Here is a 24,747-nt window from a genome sequence, read left to right as displayed (position 1 = left end):
GAATAGAAAGAGTTCGTCTCGGGAGACCTTCCTAATCGCCACACAACATCAGGCTTATGTCGTTTAGTGTAATTTCTTCATCATCCCTCATATTAAAGAGTGTGTCTCCGAGTGCGGGAGTTGTCTCGCCCGGATTTGATCAGAGTTGAGAACTCATATTCAGGGTTGTGATCTACCGCTAACCGTTCTTCTTTTTGGGGGGGTTCCGCATCTCCTAAGCTTCAAGCTAGCGTGGATCCACCAAAATGACTATTGCTCATTAGTATGACCCGCTGGCATTTTCAAATGATCGATGACGAAACGGAGGCTCCCACGCCTTCGGTCGGATGAAAAGCTCCCTCAAGTTTGTGGATGTGATGGTAGCGGGCATGGAAGCTACTGCCTGGTACCATAAATCCACAACGGATAACTCATAGCATTTCCCAGGAACGAGTGTATATGCATTAGACCAAAGCATACTCCATCCAAAGGAGAAGAAGAGGGGCGACCGAATAGGTTCGACGTTACATTAACATACGTCTGATTTTCTCCTTCGATGTTAATGAGTTTCATCGCATCGGATTCTATAGTATGACGCCAAGCCATTACCTGAGATCCGGTGTTCACGTTTTCCACGAGATGTGATAGTTGCGAACATCGCACAAGTACGTGGAGTCTTTTGTAGACGTCCGGCCTGTTTCACATAGACATCAGCTTATGCATGTCAACCCACTTTACAGCTTAGATGGAGATAGCCGGTTCCCTAGTGTTGATACTTGGTAGCGTCAACCCCCGCCCTGGACTATGCTCGTGGCGCCCCTTAGATCATCGGCCATAGATTAGCTGGGAATATCAAACACAAGCAAAATACAGCTATCTTCCTAGGGGTAGATCAGTTCACTCTCTGTCCAGCTTTATGGAGAGCCGATACTCGCCCGAGTCGACTTCTAGCCCCTGAAATGGCAATTGGAGGCGTTGATCAGCGCTCGGTTATTGGCCCGTGGGAGAATCCCGGGGAAAGCGGGGAAGTTGCGTCCGGGAGATCGGTTCTCCGACATTCGTGTTTCATCTTTCCAATCTCCCCTCTTCTTAACCTCATTCTCGTGCGCTCCATTGACCCCGGTCGCCTTGCCGTCTCCTTCGGGTTACCTCTACTCTCTTGAGAAGATGGTGTTACGGGCATGCGACCGGTGCCACTTGAGTAAGGAAAAATGCACTTTTACCGATGAACAGAAGCAATGCACCAGGTGCCGGCGCCTGAAAATCACATGTTCCACATCCAGGCGCAACAGGCGCATCGGTCGTCGCCCTGCCGCCAAAGCCTTCCCGCATGGCGAGATGCAGATATGGAGCGTCGAGCCCCATCAACGCCAGTCCGATACCTGTGACGTCAAGGCATCACCGAGTGTCCCTCGATCAAGATCAATCTCGAGTGTCCCTTCCGATACGACGGAAGAATTGGGAACTCTTCAAAAAATCGACTCTCCCGACAGCGATGACTCCATGCTTTTAGGGCCGGAGAAGCTGCTCGCCTACCCCACCGAACTTCAAACCACACAAGATGCCATACGCACAGTGCTGGACGTCGATCAATTTACTGCGATTCATATGCCATTCATGTGGGGAACGAGTTTCGTCCCCGAGTCCCAAAAGACTGTTTATGCGATCTTACAGCTTTCTGCGCCGACGTTGACCGAAGGTTATTTGGCATTCATCGGACTGATGACGAGCTATCAAAGATCACTCATTATGCGACGAGATGCTCCCGACATGAAGAAAGCGGCCCTAGGCTTGCAGCGATTACGAAGCGTCAAAATAACGCAAATTTATGATGCGGCTTGCGCCCTCTTTCTGGGACAAACCATGTACGTATTCAACGTGCTCACCGCACACGACTCCTCCACCGCCCACTCCATCATCCGAAGTTCTCTGATGTCAACCAAATCATGGTTTTCGACCCTCCTCCAATACCCAGTCATGGACACAATCATCATGACTCCTATCTTAATCGACACGGTGGAATGCTTGGCGCGTCGCGAGATTCCTATAATAAAACTGCCCGTCACAGAAAGAATCATCATAGATCGCTATGCGGGCCTCTGTACCTCCCTTCTACCCATTCTCTATGATCTCTGTGTATGCAGTCACGACATGAAGAGGGATGTCACAGACCTCGGGTCGGATTTCTGCCCGGGACACTCTCAGCGGCTAGCTGAGATTGAAGAACAAATTCTGCATTGGAAACCTCGAACGTCCCCTCAAATGTTCGAAGATTTTGCTCAACATGAGATCTTGGCGATGGTGACACAAGCAAATGTTTATCGCCTTGCGGCTCTGTTGGTCATTCACCGCCTGCGGTATCCCCTGGGCGTTCAAGATGGCGCAGGCCGAGACCTTGCCAACAGTATATTCGCCGAAATGTCGTTTTTCACCAAATCAGAAACCCAGAAGACCACCGCTTTGCCTATTGTGTTTCCTTTGACGGTGTCCATGTTTGAGATCCAGGGCCCCGGAGAGGCTTTATTGGAACGATTGTCATCATTTACTGTTCAAAGTACAAGTGCATTGAGACTTCAGGAATTTGTCAAGCGAGTGCGAGCATCCCGAGAGACAGGTTTCGGGGGGATTATGGTTTGAACTGGTCGAAACACAACTTCATGCAGCAATGCCTCCGTGATCCTAATTATGCTCTTCCACTTAAGTAACTATACCAAGCCACTAATTCATGTCCAATCTTTACAATGAGGTCATCCCTCCGAATCTTACCCCACCGATAGAGGCATATAGCCGATAAAGTTGACCCCACGGGATTCATCTTGGGCCTATTTGGCCTTGAAATGGAGTCGTGCGTCAAATGATCTTCCCCGCCGTAGCCAATCCCTGATCTGGGATCTGAACGCCGGTGTCAGAAGCATCCGAAAATCCGGGGCTGAGCGAATCTGGAAGTAAGCATCCGGGGCTATCCAATCACAGGAGATTGTATTACCGTGCGGTCGACGCCAACTCTAGCCCGATTGAGAAGAAACAGCCCGGATTACGTCGAGAGACCCAGCGATCTTGCATTTAAGGTGGTGCAAGTCCGGTCGTTTTCAAGGTCTTGTCTGCCTCGCTTCTAATTCAATGTTTCATGACGGATGAGAGTAGCAGATTTTGAATGAAAGACGTGGATCTAGCTCCTTGATGATAATGAGCAAGCCCGAGTCAAACTAGCGTGCGAACCCCAGACTTCGCAAATCGCTGCATACGCTCTCTGAGATCATCCAGGTCTCTCCTCACTCTCACGTTGGAATATCTCCTCAGTTTTACCCAAAGATATCGTCGAGAACTTGGCACTTGGCCACCCCAGGACTGACTCGACACCCTCCATACGCCTCGTTGTACCTCTATACTCTCTAGTTTCCTGTTCCGGCGTTATTAGGCGGTAGTCACCATGCTGTTCCCGCAAAATCAGCATATGCCGCGCCTAGAGGTACCTTACAAGGCGTGTCACTCATGTCGAGTGAATAAGATCATCTGCGCAGCTGCTCCTGGAGTACCATGCCCGAACTGGAACCATAAAGCTTTCGACGAGATTGACCAACGGAATAGCAAAAGGTAAGCAACGGCCTCTTGACTCTATGGCTTCTTTGGACTCATAAAATCACAGACGAAGAGTAGACTTCAAAATCTCGGACATGTCTTCCCCTCTTCCGGATGGGCTCTGGACTTTCGGAAGTTCCACAAACAATACCTACCAAGCAGATCTATCTTCGCATTATATTGCCTATGGCGACAAGTACTCGGGTATCGCAAGAAACCTTGATACTGACTGGACGATCTTGCCACTTGACTCATCTTGTGAGCTTCCTCGATACAAGCGACTGTGATTTTGTTTGAAGCATGTTGGCGCGGCGCTAATCAAGTTGATCCTCAAAAATAGTTCCACCACCCCTCTCTTTGAACACTCAGCCGATGGTTGAATCCACAGAGGATGAGTTCTGGAATACTTTCACCGATTTCAGCTCCGAGAGCTCATCTCAGGGCTCTCCTTCGTCCCTTTCCTCGACGTTGAGCCTTGCATCACTGCTTCCAGACTTCGCAAATCCGCTTCCCAAAAGCATGGGTTCGGTTACCATTGATTCACTCCATGCAAATAGTGTTCTTTCGCTTCCAGGTGAACGCCTCCAAGGTGCTCTCTTGCAAGCTTTTGTTGAATGCGTACAACCGACCATGCCAATCCTTGAATTGCAAGGGTTTTTGAATGCGATCTACGGACGTAGCCATGGCCACGGCTCGATCAGTCTGCTTCTGTTCCATGCCGTCATGTTCTCTGCGACTACTTTTGTTGATTTGAAACATCTTCACGCTGCGGGTTACACCAGCAGGCGAGAGGCACATGAAGCCTTTTTCCAGAAAGCTAAGGTCAGTCAGGCTGGTTTAATTTTGATCATGTTGTACAGCTGACAAGGAACAGCTTCTCTATCAAGCAAATTACGAGCAAGATACACTCACCATCGTGCAAGCAATGCTTCTCTTGACCTACCGAGTTGACGCGAAAGACGGCGACGACAGCAGCTATTGGATCGGCGTCGCCATCTCCATGGCAACATCCATCGGCCTTCTCCAGGATCCGGCCGGTACCAGAAACTTCGACCATAGTTCCAGGCTATGGAAGCGGGTCGCCTGGGCATGTTACACAACTGACTGTCTAATCTCATTGAGATTACGATGTCGACCAAATATCCACGAATTGGGTTTCAGCCACCAGATCTTGACCGAAGACGACTTTGAGTTTTACAGTCTCGCTGCAGAGAAACAGAGCATTTTACCCAACTGTCCGATAGCATATAATATTGATGCACAAAAGGAACTGGCCCGTATGTACATCGCGAATACCCGATTATGCATCTGCATCAGTGAAGTCCTCGAATTCAGAGGCAAGACCAACCACATATACGCATCCGCCGGATCACCAGTCCAAATAAACAACACAGACGAAACTGATCATGCTGCGCGGGTATCTATTTCAGAATACAAGCTAGCTGATTGGGCCAACTCACTACCATCATCCTGCCACGCCCCCTCTGCAGAAAGTAGCAATGCGGACGACCCAACAATCGCCGTTCAGCGCAGTCTTCTCCATCTACAGTTTTACACGACTATTGCGATCCTTCACCAATTACAACCATTCCCGTCATCGAGGTTCTGCGTTCAACATGCTGCGAGTCAAATCACGCTAATAGCTTCTGAGCTTCTTGAAAAAAGTTTACACAACAGGCTGTCCATTACTGGTGTCACGTCGATTCTCGTGGCACTGATTATACATATGTCTCAGTTGAAGGCTTCGCTCTCACCTGAGAGGAACCAGGCGGTCAAGGATTTCCAGACGTGTTTGGAGGTGATGGGTAGCTTGAGGGAAGTTTATTGGGAGGCTGAAAGTATTACTGAGTGGGCGTCGAAAGCAATCATGTAAATCCTAATTCAAAGGCCATGCTAGATAGTTTTACAAATTTAATTTAAACTACCTGAAATCCGGTCTCGAAACCGAGGTCACTCTCAAACCCCGCTGAAAGCCAAGGTCTCCCCGTTTGGTAGTAGTGAAGTGACCGATATTAGGATTATCCGCATCATCAACTCTATGAAAAAAAATCAAGCCAGCAGTAACAGGCTCGTGGAGATGCCCGGCACTCTCTACCTGAAGAAGGCTGAATTCGAACTTTCTCTACAAATCACGCGCCGGGGTGGGGGGGGGGGGTGGTTAACGGAAGCAAAAACAAGAAACTTTAAGTTCATTCAACATGTCCCTATACGTATAGAACAAAAAGTAGAACTCGATATCTCGAACAATAATCCTCATCGCGACAAAACTATGCGGCGACGGCAGGAACCTGTGCATCTTCCAAACGCTCCGTCACAACCTTGGGCTTTTCATTCACCCCCGGTGTAACCTTCTCAGGATAAAAATCAATACTCCCATCTGCTTTGATAACACCAGTCCTATCCAAAATATTTCGCGCGCGCACGTAAGGATCAAGCTGCCAGTAATTCTCGCGCAGCTTTCTAATCACATCATCGCGACAGGGCGGCGATGGATTACTCTGGGACATTGATATCCATTTAGATGTCAACGCGAAAAGCTCATCACCGAGCTTTTCTCTTTCTGCTTGGATGCTCTCGCGCGTGATTGAGTCTTTCAATCTCTCGTTCTCATTTGAACTAGGTTCAACATATTCGTATTCCCAGTCTTCTTCACCGCCAAGTTCTTTGATTATCCGGGATCGTGGCACAATCTTTTCAAGTTCTTTGGCGCCGCTGATGAAGTGGACCTTTGCGGCGACTACAGGGTCGAGAATACCGTGGATGATTTTCCAGAAGCCTGTTTTCAGTAAAAGATTAGTGTTGACATCTGCGACGAGCTACTGGATATCCAAGCGTACCAGAAAAGATCCAAGGAGCATTGTAGAAGATCAGGGCTCCGAGAGATTCGGGGTAATTTTCTTGAAAGCTGTCGATGATGAATTTGACGGGAGGGAAATCCTGGATTGTTGATTAGCTTCCAAGCTATCAATAAAAGTCGTCTGCGATGTCATGCTTACCCAATTAGATAGACTGAACGAGCTCAGATCGAAGATAATAGCCTAGTTGAAACGGAATGTGAGTCGGTCCACACTATTCTGAGGAGTTCTAGATCTGCTGAAACTTACCATCGTCTCCACCGGAGGAACTTGCAAATAGCGCACCGTCTCAATACAATGAATGATGTAGTCGTTTAATCCCTTCAGCGTCTGATCACTGGGATTGTGTGTCCGTACGCGGACGATGCAGATGGGACGACCCCATTTATCAGCTCCATGGAAGTGACCTTTGCCAGTTCTCAGCTGATGTACAAAACCCTGGCTATCTTTCTTCTCGGGAGAGTCTCCACTCTGGCGTGATTTCTCCAGATGATAATCTTCGCCTTTGAGACTAACTTCTTCGTCGACCTTGTACTCATTGACTCGCCAGTTCAGGGCGGAGACAAGCTTGATCCATGCCTTGGGAATGTTCCCTTTTTCGGCCCGGATGAAGCGTAGGCAGAGCGCGTCCGGATGATCTTGTTTGAGAGTCGAGATAAAAGTTGCGCGCAATTTATCCCCTGGGAGCTTTTTAAAAAGCGTGTTGATGGTCTTGATTTCATTTGAGCCTGCGTCTAGGCTTTTCAATGAGGAGAGTAAGTTGGGTGGGATGGCTGTAGTCTCTTCTCCCGTTGGCTGAGTCTGTGATCGCCCAAGGGAGAAGAAACGTCGATGCGACTTCGTGGTACCGTTAGAAGAGGAGTGAAGTTTGCGATTAGGATCGGGACCAGAGATAGTTGAATCCCAGGATTGCATTAAAATCCTCCAAAACTGGTGAAGTTTCTCTTGTTGTGAGGCATCCAGCCTGCCTACATATCCCGGGGCAGACTTCTCTGGAATGTCCGCCATTCTGTTTGGGCTCCTGGAGTTCCTTCAAAACTAGTCGCGTGAAAATCAAGCAAGCGATGAGGGGGCGTGCTCTAGACTTTAAAAGCAATGACAGATCAACCTATTTCGAAACGAACGAGGGCGGAGGAGACCACAAAAGTGCCAATCACCTTGAGCATTTGCAATTTCGGGGACCCCATGTGAAATTATCTCCATATTTAGGTACCTCGGGGCCTTAATGCCGCAGCTTCATGCGGGACTAATGCAGGGTGACTGGTGGGCTTAGACCATGAGTACAATATAGCGTTGAGAACTAGCCAGAAAACGTAATAACAAACCGGCTAAGATTGAACTTTAGATTTGATCTACGGGTCGCGTGTTAAATTGAGAGATTTTTCGGAGGCGTAAGTGAATACCCCGCTTGAGAACACCCTCTCAAGACCATGACCGAGGGCCTGCAACAAGTGCGCCTTGTCCGGGGTAAGCTTCGGAGGGTCGAGCGGGGGCTTAACTGGGTGGGTGTGGGGTGCCGAGGGCGACTCCGCCTGCCCCTGGAGGTTCATCACCAGTGCCGATGAACAGGTTCGCCATTACTTTCTGGTAAGCAAAAAGAATCTGACAAAGACTTGATTATCTGGACACTGAATATCGCCCTTATTTGGATCTACACAATGATAAGAACAGCACGCTCTGTAGGGAGATTGATTATGCATGGTCATCGTCTGAGAGATAAAAAATAAGGCACACATTCATAGGAAATGAGGAATCAAGACTCGGCTCGTTTATATAGTCTTTATCAAATCTTGCAATCTTGCAAGCTGCACCTTCACGCAGCATTTACCACAAAGCTATGCTTTGCAACCCTCACAATCTTGATTAACAGCTGACTTGTAACGTGGTGGGGCCGCGCGACGCGTGAAAATCGCCGAACCTCGAAAAGAAAAAAAAAACCAGAATCTGCATGTCACGTGGTCAGCATCGCAACTTAACTTCCTCGAAACAACATTGTGTTAAAGAAACTAGGGGCATGGAGGAGCGGAGCAAATTTAAAGAATTGCCCATCAAGCCACATGGCATCATATGGGAAGATGAGTTCATCGACGTTGAACATGAGCAGCGACTTATCTCCATCTTCCTTAACGAGCTGAAATGGCCCGATCGCCCCGGTCGGATATCTCTTCACTACGGCTATACTTTCGACTATAAAACTTTCGGCATAGATCCAGAGATCCCTTACAAGGAGTTTCCCGAGTGGCTTCAGCCTCTTATCCCAACTACGGAATCCCGACCTCCGGACCAGGTCTGTCTGCAGTATTACCCGCCAGGTGCCGGCATCCCGCCCATGTAGATGCACACGGACCCTATGATCAGCTCTACGCACTTTCTCTTGGTGCACCAGCTCTGATGCAGTTCCGCAGGGGCGAGGAGCGGATCGAGGTGGATCTCAAACCAAGGAGCATGATGCAGATGTCAGGGGATTCAAGGCTGCATTGGACACATGGTATCAAGAAGCGCAAAAATGATACGCTTCCGAATGGGACTGTGAGACCACGTGAGAATCGATGGAGTATCACATATCGGTGGCTTCGGGAAGGGGGCGAGTGTGAGTGTGGCAATCTTCAACATTGCGATACCGCTCAGCGGCGAAATGGAACCGAGAGAGAGAAGAGATCTGTGCTGGAGCTTGCAGCAAAGGCAAGTGCCGAGGAATCTATAGTCTGACTGTGATTCTACGTATCGCGCTTCGAATCGGGGCCCGCATGATTCAGGATTCACACCGTTCATGTTTGCAGCACCTTCAGCATCTAAATGCATTTCATATACCCAATCAAAAATTCTCATTTTGTCGAATGTGCTCTGTGCGCCATTCTGCTTGAAAGGCGCTTGTGGGAAGATTTATAAGGCAGAGAGAGATCTTACTGAGTCATCTGATGAATAAGAAACAACGCAAGCTTGTGTACAAGGCTTCTGTTTTGGTAATTAGTGGCTAAATTAGGACTCGAAAAGGAAAAGAAGAAACAATGCGAAGGCTGGCCAGCCTCAGCCCAATGATAAGCGCTACATTTTTTTGGGTGAGAAAAATGAGTTTTGGGTGACAACAGATGTTGTATAAGCATTTATCAAGCGTCCAGTGCCCTCATTGCCACTAGCCCGACCATATACATCAGCATTTCCATCATACATGAAGCTCGCGACCAAGAATGATCGGAGCCCTTTTGTGCCTCAATCTAGCCCAGCTTTCCAAATTGTTCATAGCTTACAGATATCTCATCCGTCCTAGCGATACCTTTCGGCTCGCGAATGATCGTCTCATCACTGGTATTTCTCGTGTTGTACGAGATGACCATTTTCGGGTAGGTTCCGCAGTTCGAGTGGTCAGGGCCGGAGATTGAAAGTTTGCCGTATTTGCGAGTACTGTGGTTGCGGTACTTCGGTAATTTGTAGTCGGCATTGCCAGATGAACCGCTCTTGCCATCTTTTCCGTGCGGACGCGGACATAGAGAGGGCGGAGGACGGGGATTGAAGAGCACATAATTGTGACGCAGCTTTCGGTGGCAGACCAGATGAGCATCGGGACGGTGTCGTCTGGATCTTGTCTTTATCTCTGTTCATTGGTAGGAGGGGTAAAGGAACGTACAGCTGTACTCAGATGCATTCAGGCCTGATAATGCGACAGTACGGACGATGCCACAAATTCCGGCGCTGTAGAGTGGAAGTCAGATGGTATCAAGCGACGGAAGTGACTTGGAGACGTACAAAATACCAAGGCTCAAACCACATGCGACGGTGATCTTCTCCTTCTGCTTCATGTTGAGATCCCAGACAACGAACCACGGCAGTATTGCGAAAGAAAAGTCGGCAGCCACGAACCATGCTGTAGATAAGAGAGATCAGATATGGGAGTTCTGCGCCAGGAAGAAGCGACAGAGTCTATTACTCACATCCGACGGTATAGCCAACGTTCGAGAAATCAAGCCAACAATGCCCTGGCGTACTGGGGTTCCAACTCTTCGAATCACCCTATGAACGCGCCTGGGGCTTTTGCTTTGAGCATCCTGCTGTTTTCGCGGCTCTGCAGACATGCATTGATGTAGGGCTGTGGAAAGCATGGACTGGAATTGGAGGTGGTGAGAAAACCATCGACCAACTCGCAAAGATGAGCACTCCTACTGTTGCGACCAATCTACTACGTAAGGCTTTAGCTCCACCGTGTCATGAACATTTCAGCTTACAAAGTAAATGAAGGTCGCCTGTTCCGCCTCTTGGCGGCTTTCAATGTTGTTGAAGAGACAGGCGAGGACAAGTTCAAGCCGACGCCTTTCTCCTATGCTATTGGCGACGAAAAGACAAAAGTACGCGCCTCACTTCAAGCAGCGTAAGGATCAATTTTCTGATAACTCCACATATCAAACTGAGAACCTGTTTAGAACTAATCAGTACATTTCTGCTGGTCACAATTTGCCGGCCTACCTCGCCAAGATCTCATATCAAGAACCTACCGACGGGAATCAGAACAACCATACCGACAGTGACCCAGATGGTCTCACTTTCTTTGGGAGGCTTCAAAAGAGTCCCGCTTCTTTCGAAGCTTTTACTGGCCATATGGAGGCTTGGACAACATGGAAGACCCCTTGGACCAAGGTCTATGATACGACCAAGCTGTTGGAGAACGCTGATCTGAGTAACGGCTCTCCCTTTGTGGTTGATGTTGGTGGAAAAACTGGTATCTATATCACGCATGTTCTCAACAAGCACCCTGAACTTCCCGCTGGATCACTTATCTTACAAGACCTTCCCGAGATCATTGCCAACGCTCAGGTCGATAAGAAGATATCCGCGGTAGCTCATGCCTTTTTCCTACCCTAGCCTGTCAAAGGTAAGAGAATATGCCAGCGTATACGAACCTTTGCTAATAGGAATATCACAGGCAGCCGAGCGTATTTCATGCACGCCGTCCTCCATGACTGGCCAGATGAGAAGGCCAAAAAACTGCTAGAAAATACCAGAGCTGCAATGGTGAAGGGTTACTCCAAGCTGTTTGTCTATGATATAGTCCTTTCGCCAACGGGAGCGAGTATCAGCCAAACCACGATGGACGTGAACATGATGTTGGTGCTGTCGGCTTCGGAGCGTACTCAGGAGATGTGGACAAGTCTTTTAAACAATGCAGGCTTCAAAATTGTCAATTTCTGGCCTGATCCTCAGCAATATGAGATGATCATTGAGGCGGAGATTGATGATGATGATGATAATGGTGCATTCAATTTTCACCCTCATGGCTACTCTGACGGCTACTCTAACGGTCGCAGCAACAGCCAAACCAACGGCAAATTTTGTGGTCGCTGAATGTGTCCATTTTAATCGTCACTAATTTATACTGCATTTGAATTCCTATACACGCACGGATCGCAATTAGATTTTCGCTATTCTTAGACAATAAAATTCATGTCCAAGTAAAGTAGCTGACTATTTCGACGCGAACTTGCAGGGGAATCTTCTACAATCTGGCAGCAAAGTGAGGGAACTTCTTTCCCCCATAGATATCCTCATGCGCGGCCTTGATGATATTCGCACCCTATCACAATCGTCAGCCTTGTCAAGGAAATTTCTCGGAAATTAGTACTGACCTTCTCGCCGATCATATAAACCGAATTCTGTATCCGGCAATCTGGAATCACAGGGATCACCGAGGCATCCGCGATTCGGAGATTTTTGACTCCATGCACTCGGAGCTTGGAGTCGACAACACCTTGATGGATGTTCTTGGACAGACGTGCGGTTCCACAGGGGTCTAATGGGAGTCAGCTTTCGAAAATCACTCTCCTCTCTCCTTGTAGGGAAATACTCACGGAATCCAGTCTGGCTTCGATCAAGAACAGCTCGATTCATCTCATCATCAGACTCAAGAGGCATTCTCCAGGGGTACTCTGCGACAACGAGGTCCTTGAAACCCTTACCCTTAGTCAGGACATCGTATGTCCAGCGGACACCCTCCCTCATCGCCAAAATGTCCAGATCATTTCCGAAAAAGTTGAGATTGATGTTTGGCTGAATCAGGGGATTCGCGCTGTTCAGAGTGACCTCGCCCTCAGAAAGAGGCCGCAACAGATCAACGATGACGGTCATGTAGCTGCCCTTCTCGGGCACAGGGAAGTGCCACTGGAAGGCGGTGCTGAACATGCCGACGAAATCAAGCTCGAAATGAGGCTGGCCAGCGGGTCCAAATGGATCCAAACCGCCGTTTGCAGCCTTCGCCTCGCGGTAGGCGGGATATTTCTCCAGGCGTTCATCAATACGAGGGAATCCGACAAGCTCCAAAAGACCCGAGCTAATAGGTCCGGTCTTGTTCTTCTTGTACTCAGCCACGGCCATGTCATGAAGTTGGCCAGGGCGGAGGATGTGGTCATCTAGACTGTATCCATCCTTGATCTGAAGCACAAATGGTACGATAGGATGATCCAAAAGATGTTGACCGACATGAGGAGAGTCCACCACGGGAGAGATTCCGTGCTTAGCCAGCTCCGCGGCCGGGCCAACACCGCTAAGCATAAGAAGCTTGGGCGTCTCAAAGACACCTTGGGACAAGATCACTTCGCGACTAGCAAAGATACTAATCTCGGTGCCTGAAGCTTCGCTGATCACAGTGACACCTGAGCAGATGTGCGTAATCGGGTCAATGATCAGCTTCTTGGATTGCACACCGTAGAGAATGGTCACGTTGGGCTTTCCTTTCAGGTACAGGAAACTACCTTGACGCTCGCCCTGGTAAATTGTGTCCACACAGTGTGTCAGTCCCTTCATTTCCCCGGAGAAGATGTCCTCATTCAGAGGATGACCCTTGGAGACCCATGCCTGGGTGAGCGCATCGCGGAAAGGCTTCATCTCCGGTACCAACTCAGCATGGGAAATATGCAGAGGACCGCCAGTTCCGATCTTGTTCAAATCGGTCGAATACAACTTCTCATCGTCGTGGTAGGTTGCACACTTTCGCAGGTAGTCGACGCAGCTGTCCCAAGTCCAGTCCTTGCCGCCAAAAGACTCCCAGTCATCAAAGGTTGGCTTGGAGCCGGGAATCCAAGTGAAATAGTTGGCGCATGAACTTCCACCAAGAGTCTTTCCTCGAGTGTTGGGCTTTTCTACGCGCTCGTAGTCGTCGCGCTTGATCATGGTTGTTTTGTAGGCCCAGTCATATTTGCTCCCACGAAGGTTGAAGGCCTTTGAGGGAGTGGTGATCTCCTCGATCTGATCGGGATTCGGAATACCAGCTTCGACGATTAGAACGCGGACATTGGGGTTCTCGGCGAGGCGACCTGCGACCGCATTGCCGGCTGTGCCTCCACCCACGATGATGAAGTCGTACTCGGAGCCATTGGATACCATCGCCATGATTGCAATTGGTTGGTTTATGGACGGGGAAAGAGAAAGGAAGTGAGTTTGTGTTCAAGTGTGCAGAACAGAGGAAAAGCAGCATCCATTCTTCTGGTTTATATCTATACTTCCCATCTCACCAGTCTTTCTACCTCGGTGTGTCTCGCGACCGTGCCGTCTTCCGAGTGTCATCATAATGCGACGGGAATATCTCGGAAGTGAGTTGTAACTATTGTAAGATCAGTGGAGTGGCTTGCATTGATGTCAACCCAGCACTCAGAGTGGTAGTATTGCCTGTTGTGGTAAGCGGGGACTCGGCACCTCAGACATTTGAATGGATTGTTATCATTTAACACCACACGAGACATCGGAATCTCCAACGGTTTACCCCTCATGAGGGGAAGCTATAGTTAACACCGCACAGCCCAATTAGCCTATCATCATCGAAATTACTGCCGCTTGGCCAAGTTTTCTCTTGTTTTCCGAGAGCGCCGAGTTTATGCCGATGACAGGGACACAGCTTCTAGGCCGCGTTCGGTTACTAATGGGTTAGCTTGCCATGAGCTTCAGTAGGGCTGACGTATGAACACAGTAAATACTGCATACTGTCTCCAACTACACTGTGCATCATCTTGTGTCTCGTCGCCGCAGATTGGCGTTCGGGATCTCGGCTTCCATTTCGTACCAGCTCCAACACGGGCTGGTCTGTCCCGCATTTGCTTACCGCATGCCCTGATAGGAATCACAACACAGAGTCGCCCGTCAATGATGAGCCGACAATCCGGAGCCCATGACTGGTCTGTTCCCATAGATCTCCTGTGTAAAAAGTATGCATAGCATCATAAAAGCCGGGTCATCCCCCTAGCAGAACAACGCAGTCCCACCACATCGTGACAATACCTTTGAAAAAGCCATCAAATGTCCAATCCCAAGTTCACACTGGCAGAAGGTCAGTTCTAAATATTCATTTTGTGCTTGCCAATCTGACATGCTGTAAAGGCCAGCCAATCTCCGACCCTTCGATTAGTACCACGCTGCCTATTTTTGGAGGCGGAGGCATCACGACTCTGGGCGATACCCTTCTGCTCGAAACTCTTGCACATTTCAATCGCGAGCGCATTCCGGAGAGGTACGGATGATCGCTTTGATTGATTGATTCGTCTAAAGTCAATTGCTGACACCTAATAATAGAGTAGTCCATGCGAAAGCGTCGGGTGCTTGGGGTGAGTACGAGGTCACTAATGACATTTCATCGCTCACGTCAGCGAAATTCCTCAATGGCGTTGGGAAGAAGACGAAGGTCTTGTTCCGTCTGAGTACAACCGGTGGTGAAAAAGGAAGTGCAGACACCGTCCGTGATGTCCGTGGCTTTTCCGTCAAGTTCTATACCGAGGAAGGCAATCACGACATCGTCGGCAACCACATTGTGAGTCTCACATTGCTTGGCAAGGGTGATGATCTAAGAATAACATGTCATGCCGCAGCCTGTGTTCTTCGTACGAGACCCAATTCGCTTCCCATCCCTAAATAGAAGCCACAAAAGACACCCCGCTACAAATCGGCCGGACTGGACTATGGTGTGTGCCAATCTATGCCCCATCATAATCTCGCCTAATATCGCTAACGATGTAGTTTTGGGACTTCCACGTCAATCAGCCGGAAAGTGTGCATGCACTTATGCATCTATTTGGTTCTCGTGGCATTCCGAACTCGATCCGTCGTGTCACTGGTTTTGGCGTGCATACGTTCAAGATGGTGGCTGAAGATGGCAGCTTCCGTTACTGTAAGTTCCACTTTCGGCCTGCCCAGAGCATGACCCATTTCTCTGGACCGGAAGCCACTCGTGTCGCCGGCGTAAATCCCGATTATCACAATCAGGACTTGGCGGATGGTATTGCTCGTGGAGAGTTCCCAGTTTGGAAATTATGTGTGCAGGTGATGGAGCCCGAGCAAGCTGAGACTTATGGTCGGGCTCTATTCGATATCACCAAAGTCTGGCCACACAAAGAGTTCCCATTGATTGAAGTCGGTAAAATGACTTTGAATCAAAACGTGAGTCCACTCTGTACCGGTTATAGAAGGGACCTATTTACTGACAAGAATCTTAGCCTGAGAACTACTTTGCCGAGATTGAACAAGCTGCATTCTCGCCTTCGAACATGGTTCCTGGAATCGCAATGACCCCTGACCCCAGTACGTACACATCCGATTTCCGAGCATTGGCTAGCGCAACCAAACTTATTGCTCGATGCAGTGTTGCAAGCGCGCATGTTTGCTTACCCAGATGCTCAACGATACCGCTTGGGAGTGAACTATACCCAGCTTCCTCCCAATCGCGCCATCTGCCCGGTCTTTCATCCCTTTGAGCGAGATGGGATGGGTACTGTGACGCGGAACTATGGTGGTGAGCCAAATTACGTTCGCAGTACTCTCAGGTCGCGGTGTGCCCAGCCAGGTGCCCTCAGACGTACGACATACTGAGCGCATCGAACAAAATGCTTTACTCGGTCAACACGAGCTCGAAGTCAATGAAGAAGATTTCATTCAGCCCCGGGCACTGTGGAATGATGTGTTTGATGAAAATGAAAGACGACAATGGGTGGCGAATGTCTCGGAGACCTTGGAAGATGTGCCTGTGGAGCTAAAGGAAGCCGTTAAAGGAATGTTTAGTCAAGTCGATCCGCGCATTGGTCAATTGATGACTGCGCATGGTAAGAACAGCTCGCATCTTTGAAATAGTCGAATAGGACTGGAATAATATCTGTTTTGAATTGCTCGAAACTATATTCACAATCTGAAAAGTGGTTATATTCTCACACGGGAGGTTACCCTCCAACAATGGCCAAGCCGTCATTTTTTGTAGGCCTAAGTTCGCGACTTCAGAACTTTGAAGCAAAATCTCCCATCTCTACTCATCCCAACCAGTCTCTACCAGTTCAAGCCCACTCGAATCGGGCTTTTGGTTTGACCTAGTAAAGCTCACCAGTCGCCGAGAGATGGCAAGCTAAGTTACATTGAATACCATGTGCGTTTGATTTTTACTCGGTACGGAATGTGCCAGCAATAATACGTGAATGTACTTAGACAGGCTTGGGAAGCACTGCCACCGGTAACAGCGTACAACATGAAAGGGGTTGAAGTAGCCGAGCATTTGCCTCTCAAATCATGGGACTGGTATTTGATCCAACTGGGATCATGTCGTTAGTTATTGGAATGTAGTCTAAGGACTCTTCTCTCACAAGGTATGACGACAAGAGTTGTCATAGGGCCGCTCAAGGGTTCAGCAATTCATCGCGTAGCATCTCCAAGATTCTTCTGCTATCCTTCTGCTAATATCCTCTCGGTATCTGTAATAAATTCTCCACTGTCCGGTTAGAACGAACTTCGATCGTCCCATAATCCACTCGCTGTCCAATTTTCGCATACAACTCTTTCAACGCACTTCTATCTTCCTCATCACATTGCGGCCATTCTTTGTCGGAATGGAATTCGAGATAATCTTCCTTTTCAAGATATGGACTCGGCCCTGTACCGCCATCAAATGCCAGGTATCGGTCTTGCATCAACGCCTGTACGATCTCGCTTTCACTCTCGAATGGCAACACAAATCTATGCCAAGATTCACTGACACCAAAACCAAATCGACGTAGATGAGGAAGCCCCCTCTTAATAGAAGAAAAAATTTCATGCCACCGTCGTGGATAGGTATAATGGAATTCCTGCTGGCCATTCCGATCCTGGATCTCCATGTTGGATTTTGGAATTTGGCAATTCGAAAGATTCGATTCAAATTCGAATAGCCTCATGCTTATCAGTATAGGGCAGTCATCCAGATAGAGCTCTTGAAGGGTTGCCGAATGCCCCAAGATCCAATCCAATTGCTTGTCGTCGACAAACGAGAAATGACCAAGGGATAATGACTTCAATTGAGGGAAGTGAACTCCATCTAGATTCACTTTAGGATAAGCACCCCAATAGAAGGTTGAGTACAATGCGAGGCTCTCAAGGGACGCCATTGCTGGCTTGAGCCATATTGATGGCAGGACTCGCGTGAAGAAGTCGTGTGGAGCGGGTTTCTAGTCTTGGGGTGAGCGAAGGAATTCATTTAATACGGTATTGTGACGTAAAATACCTCAATCTCTGTTTCAGGGGCAGCATCACAAAGTTCGTGAACGACATTCAGTCGTAAAGACGTCAAGTGCTGCAGAACTTGCTCTATATGGCTAATGAGCTTGTTGTTTCTCGGTGAAACATTCTGGTGATTTTGAATGGCAAGCTCTTTTAGGGGCTGATCTAGAGATGCTAACTCTGCAAAGAGCCACTGCATGACTGTTCGCCGGTATAGCTCGGTTTGAGGCTTATCCGCAAAATCAGGATCCTCAGCACAGTTTTTATCAAAGCGAAGAACCACGCTTTGAAGGTTCGAAAATTGCTCCAGCTTCTTTAGAGGCTTTTGCCACACTGTAGGAGGTGGAATTTCATCTTCATCATCAGTGTCCTAATTCGCTCTCTGTTAGTCGAGGATTCAATTTAGATTGCAGCGTACCCCTTTTCACTTTGATGACACTCACGTAGTCAACTGTCACGGTATTGAGATGGATTCTCTGCACCGTACCTTTGTAGACCGGGTGAGATGCAACGGCCTCGAAGTTCTTGCAGCTTTCCTCATCACAATAGAGATGAATGACGCGGAATAGACATCTGCTAGCATATGAGGATAGCAGGTGATTTGTCAGTCGCAAAGATTTCAGCGACTTTAGGTCTGCAAGTGACACAATAAGCGTCAACAACTCCGGGGGGAAGCTCTGTAAACTCCGTCATTTGAGGTGAATTCCTTGATCAGCAATGAAGACCACTTTACAATCTGTCAAAGGGTGTCCAGTTTCATTTGTAGGTAGTCACTTCTAATTCGGATGGCTTTTCTCGGTAGCGACTTAGTCTAGGCATCTTTAGGCAGAAGTCGCGAGGTCCTCTGGGGACTAGTTGGGGCTAGTCTCAGATTGGTTTGATTCTACGGAGACGTCGCCTCTCAGCGATTGAAATAGGGATGAAAGTGCGCCACGCGAATAGGATCCCCGCGCCTTGTGGAAAGGGGGCTCCGGACCATTTCGGTCGGGCTTCTTGCCCCACTCAGCGTCTTGCAACCCGGCCAGAACATTTGCGCATCGGCCGTGCGGTCACAGTACCTAACAAAGTGACCATGTTCACAGTTCACGAAAGAACGGACCAGTGTCACCCATTGAGGGAGAATGCAGAGACATTGACTAGAAGACTCATGAGGCTCTTCTTAAACGAGGAGCACTTTCTTGCTAGCCTCGTATCTCATTGATCTATGTCCATTTGCATGCAATTTCGATGTTCAGCGTTAAATTTCGATGTTCAGAGTTAAATTTCGATGTTCAGCGTTAAGCCCCAAATGAAGTCTTGGTCGCGTCGCGTCTGATTAAGCCGTATGATGTCACCTGTCAACAAACCTATGCCGAGAAATACAACCTGGACCCGAAAATATTTTGCATTGATCAGAAGCTTGATGCTGAAGCCGAGACTGAGAAGCTCAAGCTCTCTGCATCTGAAGATAAGAACGGAGATCCCCGGAACTGGAAGGCGACCTTGGCGGACAAGAACGATTACGGACTTAAGATTGGAGGTGATAAATCCCTGCTGAACGCAGGAAGGCCACTTTTTGTTAGAAAGGATCCCCTCAACAGGAAGATGACTTATGACATCAAAGACGGTAGGATCATACAGCCGGCTTGAGGTAATAAGCGTGGGCGTCATTTCGGAGTATCCCATTTTGAGAAGTTGCACATTTCGTTTCATGTATCATTCTTACATTAGTTGATATACCAGAAAGAACAAGGACGATACCTCGGCCGAGAAATGAAGCTCGAAATCTGATTACCACACTGTCACGGAGCAGGTAGAGAGTCCTCGGGACCCACAGGAGGCCGACTAGCAGCCATATTACACTGCCTGAAGACACGCACCTCATCCTCCGTGAACGACCCAACAATAGAATGCATCACCCCATGATTATTGAACAGCACCAAATCACCCTCGTCCCAGTCGTGAGGATAGACATATTGGGGATCAATTGCCCTTCTCTGCAGCGAGTACAAGCGCTGCCGAATCTCAACAAGGTCATCAAGTACCTCCCCATTTTCGAGATGGAGTTTCCGTACGCAAGTCGGATAGACCATCATCGCCAGTTTCCCCGTGACGGGATTTTTCCACGCCATCGGGTATATTTTGATCTTCGATTCATCAAAGGGAGGTAACTCGTCCATGGCGAGCTCGAGGCCTTCGAATACGATTCCCAATCCGTTGGAGCGGGATTTGGCCTTGCTCATCCAGATATATGGGTGTGGTGGGTACTCGACTTTGCTGGTGAGAACGAAGTGTTTTTCTTCTTCGGTGAGCATCTCGTAGAGGTGGTAACCACTGAAAAAGGCGGTTGTTCCTAGGGGAACGTTGAGCTCGGCGTTGGTTTCGTCATCGTAACGAAGGGTCTGACGGCGCCCTTGGGGCACTTGCACGGCTAGCAACGAGGTGACGAGGGGCGGATCGAGATTGTACATCGCGGAATCAATGTGCCAGCGATAGAAATGGGTGAATTCAGCATCATCGTCGGGCGAGATTGGGGTTTTGTGGAAGGCTTTGTGATGAGGATGCTTCAATTTGAGCTTGCCCAGTCCTTCGTATTCGTCGACAGAGCCACTTCCAATGACTTGAACTTGCGGCTGATGAGGGATTGTAGTCAAGTCGGCGTGGAGGACACTACGCTTGTCGATGGATTTGCCATGACTGTAGACAGCAGCAGAAGGATCAAAGCGTCGAGTGAGTTCATATTGGGCGCGGGGGGAAAGGCTCTTTTGGTTCTTAATCACAACAACTTGGTTCTCATATAGGGCCTTGCGAAGGATGGCAAAGTCGTCATCTTTGAGTCTGTGAGTCATTTAAGGAATAACAAGTGTTATGCATACACACTTACCACTCAGTTTTTCAATATCAAGTCCACTTAGCTCTGTGCCAAGGTCCACTTGACACACACTAGACTTGGGGAGCGGATTGAGGCATACTGTAGTGGTACTCATGATAGAGACAGATTTATAAAGGAATTATAAGGAAATGTTTGTTGCTATGCAAATATTGGAGAGAGCCATGTTTTATATGAAGCCAACCTCCTTGCACTTTGTCGAACACCCTAATAGATGCGGGCGACTTATGGAAAGTCACCCCCCTTTCATCTTCACTTATAGTGCTCAATTGAATCAAGAATACATCAATCAATTCTTCTCTAGATAAAATGTCCCCATAGTCCCACTTTCTGCAATCTAATCGTGATGGTGCGGTCGAGATCCCCCGGCGGATAGATTTCCATTCCCACCCACTCTGCCTCCACAGCGCTGATCTATAACAATGCGATGCGAAGCAATCAATGTAGTAAACATTCCCTTCAACATTCAAACAATCTCCATCATTGTGCCTTATACATTTAAAATGCCCGCATCCACAAGTTTGACATTTGATCTCCTCTCAAAGGAGATCGGACAAAGCTCGGCCATCGGCGCTGAAGTCCACCTTCCTCCAGGAATGACTCTTCTGGAGTTGGATAGCTTTGACCGAAAAGGACAAGAATACTCTCCGACGAGCGCTGTTTGAAAATCAAGTCATTGTCATTCGGAAGCAAAAGGGCTTTGACGCGACTGTTCTGCCAACCTCGCGAAAATCTTCGATCCAAGTGCGTCAGTCATTCACTCTGCGGGCGAGAAAGCCGTCAGCGAAGCGAAGAATATTCTGTCAGCCTATAAAGCTGGCCGGCACCCCAAGCCCCACAAGTGGGAATAATTGGATCTGGCAGATTCAAGGATTATGAAGGCTTGAAGGAGATTGAAGTTGTTCACCTGGTATGTATATCATATGTAGCAAGTCAAATACAGCGCTAACCCGATACGATAGGACCACACACTATTCCACGAGACTCCTCTCGCTGAAAAAGATCTCGACAATGGATATACTCGTCCATACAGATGGCACATGGACACCCCGTTCTACGAAGCGCCTGCCGGGCGAAGTCACCATCCTACACTCTATCCGGATTCCCAACCTGCCGGATCAAAAGATCGAGTTCCCTGATGGGGAGAAGCAAATTGCCGCTGGAGCTACAGCCTGTACGTCAAAATACAATCTCATGCTCGGCACAATACTAAAATAGTAATACCTAGTCTTCTCCGGCGCTCGTGCTTTCGCTTTTTTGACACCTGAGGAGCAGGAGTTTGCGCTTAATACCACTGTTACATATGAGCCTCAGGCGTACGAGTACATCAGGCAGTGTAAAGCTTTCGAAGATGGTCTTACCATACCCACCATGGGCCGCGAAGTCTCTACTGAGCAGATGTCGGAGTGGAGTTGGGTTAAAGTGGCTGAACATCCTGTGAGTCTTCCTTTGGCTAATAGCTCGGAATATTGAATGCTAACAGGTCATCCAAAGATGGTCTGGAGGAATCCCATGAACCCAGATAGACCTTTTCTGCAAGTGCACGGCTGCGTCTACAGACTCACCACCAGAAACCCAGCCACTGGAGAAGTAACAGTAATGAACGACGTTGAGCAGGTCCGGGAAACGGTCTACAACATGCAACGCAAGATCTACGCAGCCGAGAATATCTATGCGCATCGCTGGAAGGAGGGCGACCTGGTCATCTTCCATAATCGTGGTGTTATGCACAGCATCACTGGTCAGTTGGCCAAGTTCAAGGAAGAAGAGGACAAGAGGAGAATGTTGTGGCAGTGCACAATGACGAGCACGAGTGCGCCAAAGCCGTTCCGGGAATACGATGGGGTCAATGATACGGGCTATGTGAGGGCTTGAAAAAAGTATAGTCTCGATTAGATTGAATAATGTGGATAATACAGACGTGTGATGGTATATCGTTGATCATTAAACAGGTACATTAACATGAGCTTCCCTTTCGTATCTTGTCATAATGTAGGACCTTGGAAGTTGTGGAATACTTCGTTGAACCAGGAGTCGAAATCAACTTCTTCTTGATTCCAAGCCAATTGCATTTCGTCTGCATCAATTGCTGAGCCGGTAAGCCCCTCGGGGACTTTCACCGGGGATTTTCCCAAATATTATATCTTCGGCGTTCACATTGAGATTCGATCGACTTAGTGTTGAGAAATTGGCAAACACTCGGTTGACATCGATTGATGAGCCCCGATTTAAATCAGACGCATCGTACCCTGCTCCTTCGGCAATGGAGATCGCATCAATAAGAGCGACACCACGCTGAGCCATGATATCGCCGTTCCGAACTGCTAGACGGTCGCGAGCAGCTGCTATAACCTCCCTGTAGATGCTGACTTTCGCGTTGTTGGACTCCTTCAGCAGGGCATTCCCTTCAAAGCAGAGAATGACTGCTGCCGTGATGGCAAAGGCTGTGTGAGTCCAGATGGAGAGGTCATCTTCCTCGACGATTGCCTCATGTTCTCGTAAAATGGTCATTGCAGCCGCGACGCAAGTTCGTCGAGAGTGGCTATATGTTTTATCGTGGAATGAGCGGAAGAGGAACGGCCGGTGGATCATGATGATTTTCTCGGCAGCAGTGATGGCAAGACTGCGGCGGGCGATGCCGAGCCATGGGATCTGTGCCTCTTTCACCTTATCCGACCGTAGCAAAAACGGCGGTATGTTGTTCACGACCGCTCGCATCTTTTGGTCAACCCGCAGGATGTGTTCGTATTGCTCACGACGGGGTTTTCTTTTCGTCAATGGACCCAGTCCATCTGCGAGGCCTGGCATCAATGCTGCCAGATCCACCAGAACACGAACATAAGTGCTCACCGTGGGTATTTCTGTTGGCAATTCGTTTAGGTTGCGTTCATCTGCATTCAGGGGCCGGCCCGTTGAGAAATGCATCGGGGAAATGCTGTAAGTGTCGGTGAAGGGGATGGCGAAGTGATCTTGGATAACCATCTGGCACCATACCCGTTTTCCGACTTCTCTTTCAACTCGTTCTTCCCATTCGTCTTTAGTGTGGGTCAGGGTTGCTGTGTGTTCTTTGATTTTGTGGATTCCCAAGCATTCAGCGATACGCACAGCGGCATTAAATAGGGTCGCGTTCAATTGACTGAGACCAAGATTGTGGGCAACCTCTGTTGATATTACAATCGCCTGGACAGAATATATTGAGAGGTCGTTCAGGAAGTGTGAACTGTAGAGAGTTTGGATCATGGATGAGAAAAGTTGCTGAGCTGGTTGCGTCGCAAGGTAAAGATTAACATCGACGAGCGCTCTTAATTTGCCACTATTCTGGATAGAATTGACAGTGCAACTCAAGACAGCAAAGTAAAGCGCCATCCAGAGAGGGTGGTCACATCTTCCGGTTCTCCAGAAAAGTTCGCATTGCTCGAGGAATGTTGGACCGTGAAAGCAATTATGGTGCCATGAGATATGGACAACATGGAATCTGATGAGTTTCTGGGCATCGGAGATCTTGGGAATATGAACCATCGATTCCAAAGCAGAGCCCTGTATCTGAAATGGGCCGCCGTTCATCGACAACAGCTCCGGGCTGTCTCGGCGATATTGACAAGCGCATCTCCTATGTGGGAAGCAGCCTGCAGAGTTTCGTCCCCAGGCAAGATGTTCAATCGCAGTCAAAATAGGAGGATCTGTACTCTCCGGGAGCACGTCAGGTAGTCGATGGTGTATCGGTTTTTCATCTAGACCCTCAGAAGATCTCCTATCTTCCTGAACTGAATCCAGGTTCACTTGATCAGACGCATCGCCAGAACCACCTTGAAGCCGGTCCATCCTATCTTTGATTTTCTGAGCAACATGAGGCACTGTTTCAGAAACAGCATCCAAATCCGCCAAAAGGGAACCTAAGAACTGAATTTCAGACGCATGTTGCACAGTGTCCCGGCGCAGCCGGACTGTTTCCACAGAGCATTCAAGATTGAGGCGTCTGCA

General features: G+C 48.5%; 11 protein-coding genes across 11 annotated transcripts; 6 read left to right on the top strand and 5 right to left on the bottom strand.

Moving 5' to 3' along the window:
* Positions 1 to 938: 938 nt before the first annotated feature.
* N7477_001530 (uncharacterized protein) lies at positions 939 to 2,616 on the top strand (the record flags this gene model as incomplete). Its single annotated transcript, XM_056963193.1, has 2 exons — positions 939 to 1,123; positions 1,263 to 2,616. 2 exons carry the CDS (start codon positions 939 to 941, stop codon positions 2,614 to 2,616), a joined length of 1,539 nt encoding a protein of 512 aa, XP_056826112.1.
* A 1,314-nt stretch (positions 2,617 to 3,930) lies between these two features.
* On the top strand, positions 3,931 to 5,431 carry N7477_001529 (fungal specific transcription factor domain-containing protein; the record flags this gene model as incomplete). Its single annotated transcript, XM_056963192.1, has 2 exons — positions 3,931 to 4,380; positions 4,433 to 5,431. 2 exons carry the CDS (start codon positions 3,931 to 3,933, stop codon positions 5,429 to 5,431), a joined length of 1,449 nt encoding a protein of 482 aa, XP_056826111.1.
* A 394-nt stretch (positions 5,432 to 5,825) lies between these two features.
* N7477_001528 (CRAL-TRIO domain-containing protein) lies at positions 5,826 to 7,421 on the bottom strand (the record flags this gene model as incomplete). Its single annotated transcript, XM_056963191.1, has 4 exons — positions 5,826 to 6,334; positions 6,396 to 6,495; positions 6,555 to 6,596; positions 6,663 to 7,421. 4 exons carry the CDS (start codon positions 7,419 to 7,421, stop codon positions 5,826 to 5,828), a joined length of 1,410 nt encoding a protein of 469 aa, XP_056826110.1.
* A 1,006-nt stretch (positions 7,422 to 8,427) lies between these two features.
* Positions 8,428 to 9,122, top strand: N7477_001527 (uncharacterized protein; the record flags this gene model as incomplete). The annotated part of the gene is made up of 2 exons (XM_056963190.1): positions 8,428 to 8,700; positions 8,772 to 9,122. The coding sequence occupies 2 exons, from the start codon at positions 8,428 to 8,430 to the stop codon at positions 9,120 to 9,122; spliced, it is 624 nt and encodes a 207-aa protein (XP_056826109.1).
* A 506-nt stretch (positions 9,123 to 9,628) lies between these two features.
* On the bottom strand, positions 9,629 to 10,421 carry N7477_001526 (uncharacterized protein; the record flags this gene model as incomplete). The annotated part of the gene is made up of 4 exons (XM_056963189.1): positions 9,629 to 9,986; positions 10,035 to 10,103; positions 10,158 to 10,275; positions 10,343 to 10,421. Coding segments are annotated over 4 exons (624 nt in total), but the record flags the coding sequence as incomplete, so codon positions are not given.
* Positions 10,357 to 11,747, top strand: N7477_001525 (uncharacterized protein; the record flags this gene model as incomplete). The annotated part of the gene is made up of 4 exons (XM_056963188.1): positions 10,357 to 10,591; positions 10,647 to 10,776; positions 10,829 to 11,240; positions 11,295 to 11,747. Coding segments are annotated over 4 exons (1,230 nt in total), but the record flags the coding sequence as incomplete, so codon positions are not given.
* A 151-nt stretch (positions 11,748 to 11,898) lies between these two features.
* Positions 11,899 to 13,787, bottom strand: N7477_001524 (GMC family oxidoreductase; the record flags this gene model as incomplete). Its single annotated transcript, XM_056963187.1, has 3 exons — positions 11,899 to 11,976; positions 12,029 to 12,192; positions 12,251 to 13,787. The coding sequence occupies 3 exons, from the start codon at positions 13,785 to 13,787 to the stop codon at positions 11,899 to 11,901; spliced, it is 1,779 nt and encodes a 592-aa protein (XP_056826106.1).
* Positions 13,788 to 14,687: 900 nt separating this feature from the next.
* N7477_001523 (catalase-like domain-containing protein) lies at positions 14,688 to 16,503 on the top strand (the record flags this gene model as incomplete). Its single annotated transcript, XM_056963186.1, has 8 exons — positions 14,688 to 14,718; positions 14,769 to 14,898; positions 14,961 to 15,195; positions 15,254 to 15,346; positions 15,402 to 15,821; positions 15,878 to 15,962; positions 16,024 to 16,173; positions 16,196 to 16,503. 8 exons carry the CDS (start codon positions 14,688 to 14,690, stop codon positions 16,501 to 16,503), a joined length of 1,452 nt encoding a protein of 483 aa, XP_056826105.1.
* Positions 16,504 to 19,678: 3,175 nt separating this feature from the next.
* N7477_001522 (TauD/TfdA dioxygenase family protein) lies at positions 19,679 to 20,863 on the bottom strand (the record flags this gene model as incomplete). The annotated part of the gene is made up of 2 exons (XM_056963185.1): positions 19,679 to 20,706; positions 20,761 to 20,863. The coding sequence occupies 2 exons, from the start codon at positions 20,861 to 20,863 to the stop codon at positions 19,679 to 19,681; spliced, it is 1,131 nt and encodes a 376-aa protein (XP_056826104.1).
* A 914-nt stretch (positions 20,864 to 21,777) lies between these two features.
* On the top strand, positions 21,778 to 22,641 carry N7477_001521 (uncharacterized protein; the record flags this gene model as incomplete). The annotated part of the gene is made up of 3 exons (XM_056963184.1): positions 21,778 to 21,940; positions 21,995 to 22,203; positions 22,261 to 22,641. 3 exons carry the CDS (start codon positions 21,778 to 21,780, stop codon positions 22,639 to 22,641), a joined length of 753 nt encoding a protein of 250 aa, XP_056826103.1.
* A 207-nt stretch (positions 22,642 to 22,848) lies between these two features.
* On the bottom strand, positions 22,849 to 24,588 carry N7477_001520 (fungal specific transcription factor domain-containing protein; the record flags this gene model as incomplete). Its single annotated transcript, XM_056963183.1, has 1 exon — positions 22,849 to 24,588. One exon carries the CDS (start codon positions 24,586 to 24,588, stop codon positions 22,849 to 22,851), a length of 1,740 nt encoding a protein of 579 aa, XP_056826102.1.
* Between the last annotated feature and the right edge of the window lie 159 nt (positions 24,589 to 24,747).

This window comes from Penicillium maclennaniae (genome assembly GCF_028827695.1).
Source record: "Penicillium maclennaniae strain IBT 15551 chromosome Unknown utg000002l:1.0-2354659.0:1.0-2356205.0, whole genome shotgun sequence".
Lineage (NCBI taxonomy): Eukaryota > Fungi > Ascomycota > Eurotiomycetes > Eurotiales > Aspergillaceae > Penicillium > Penicillium maclennaniae.
This window is presented reverse-complemented; position numbering and strand designations above follow the sequence as displayed.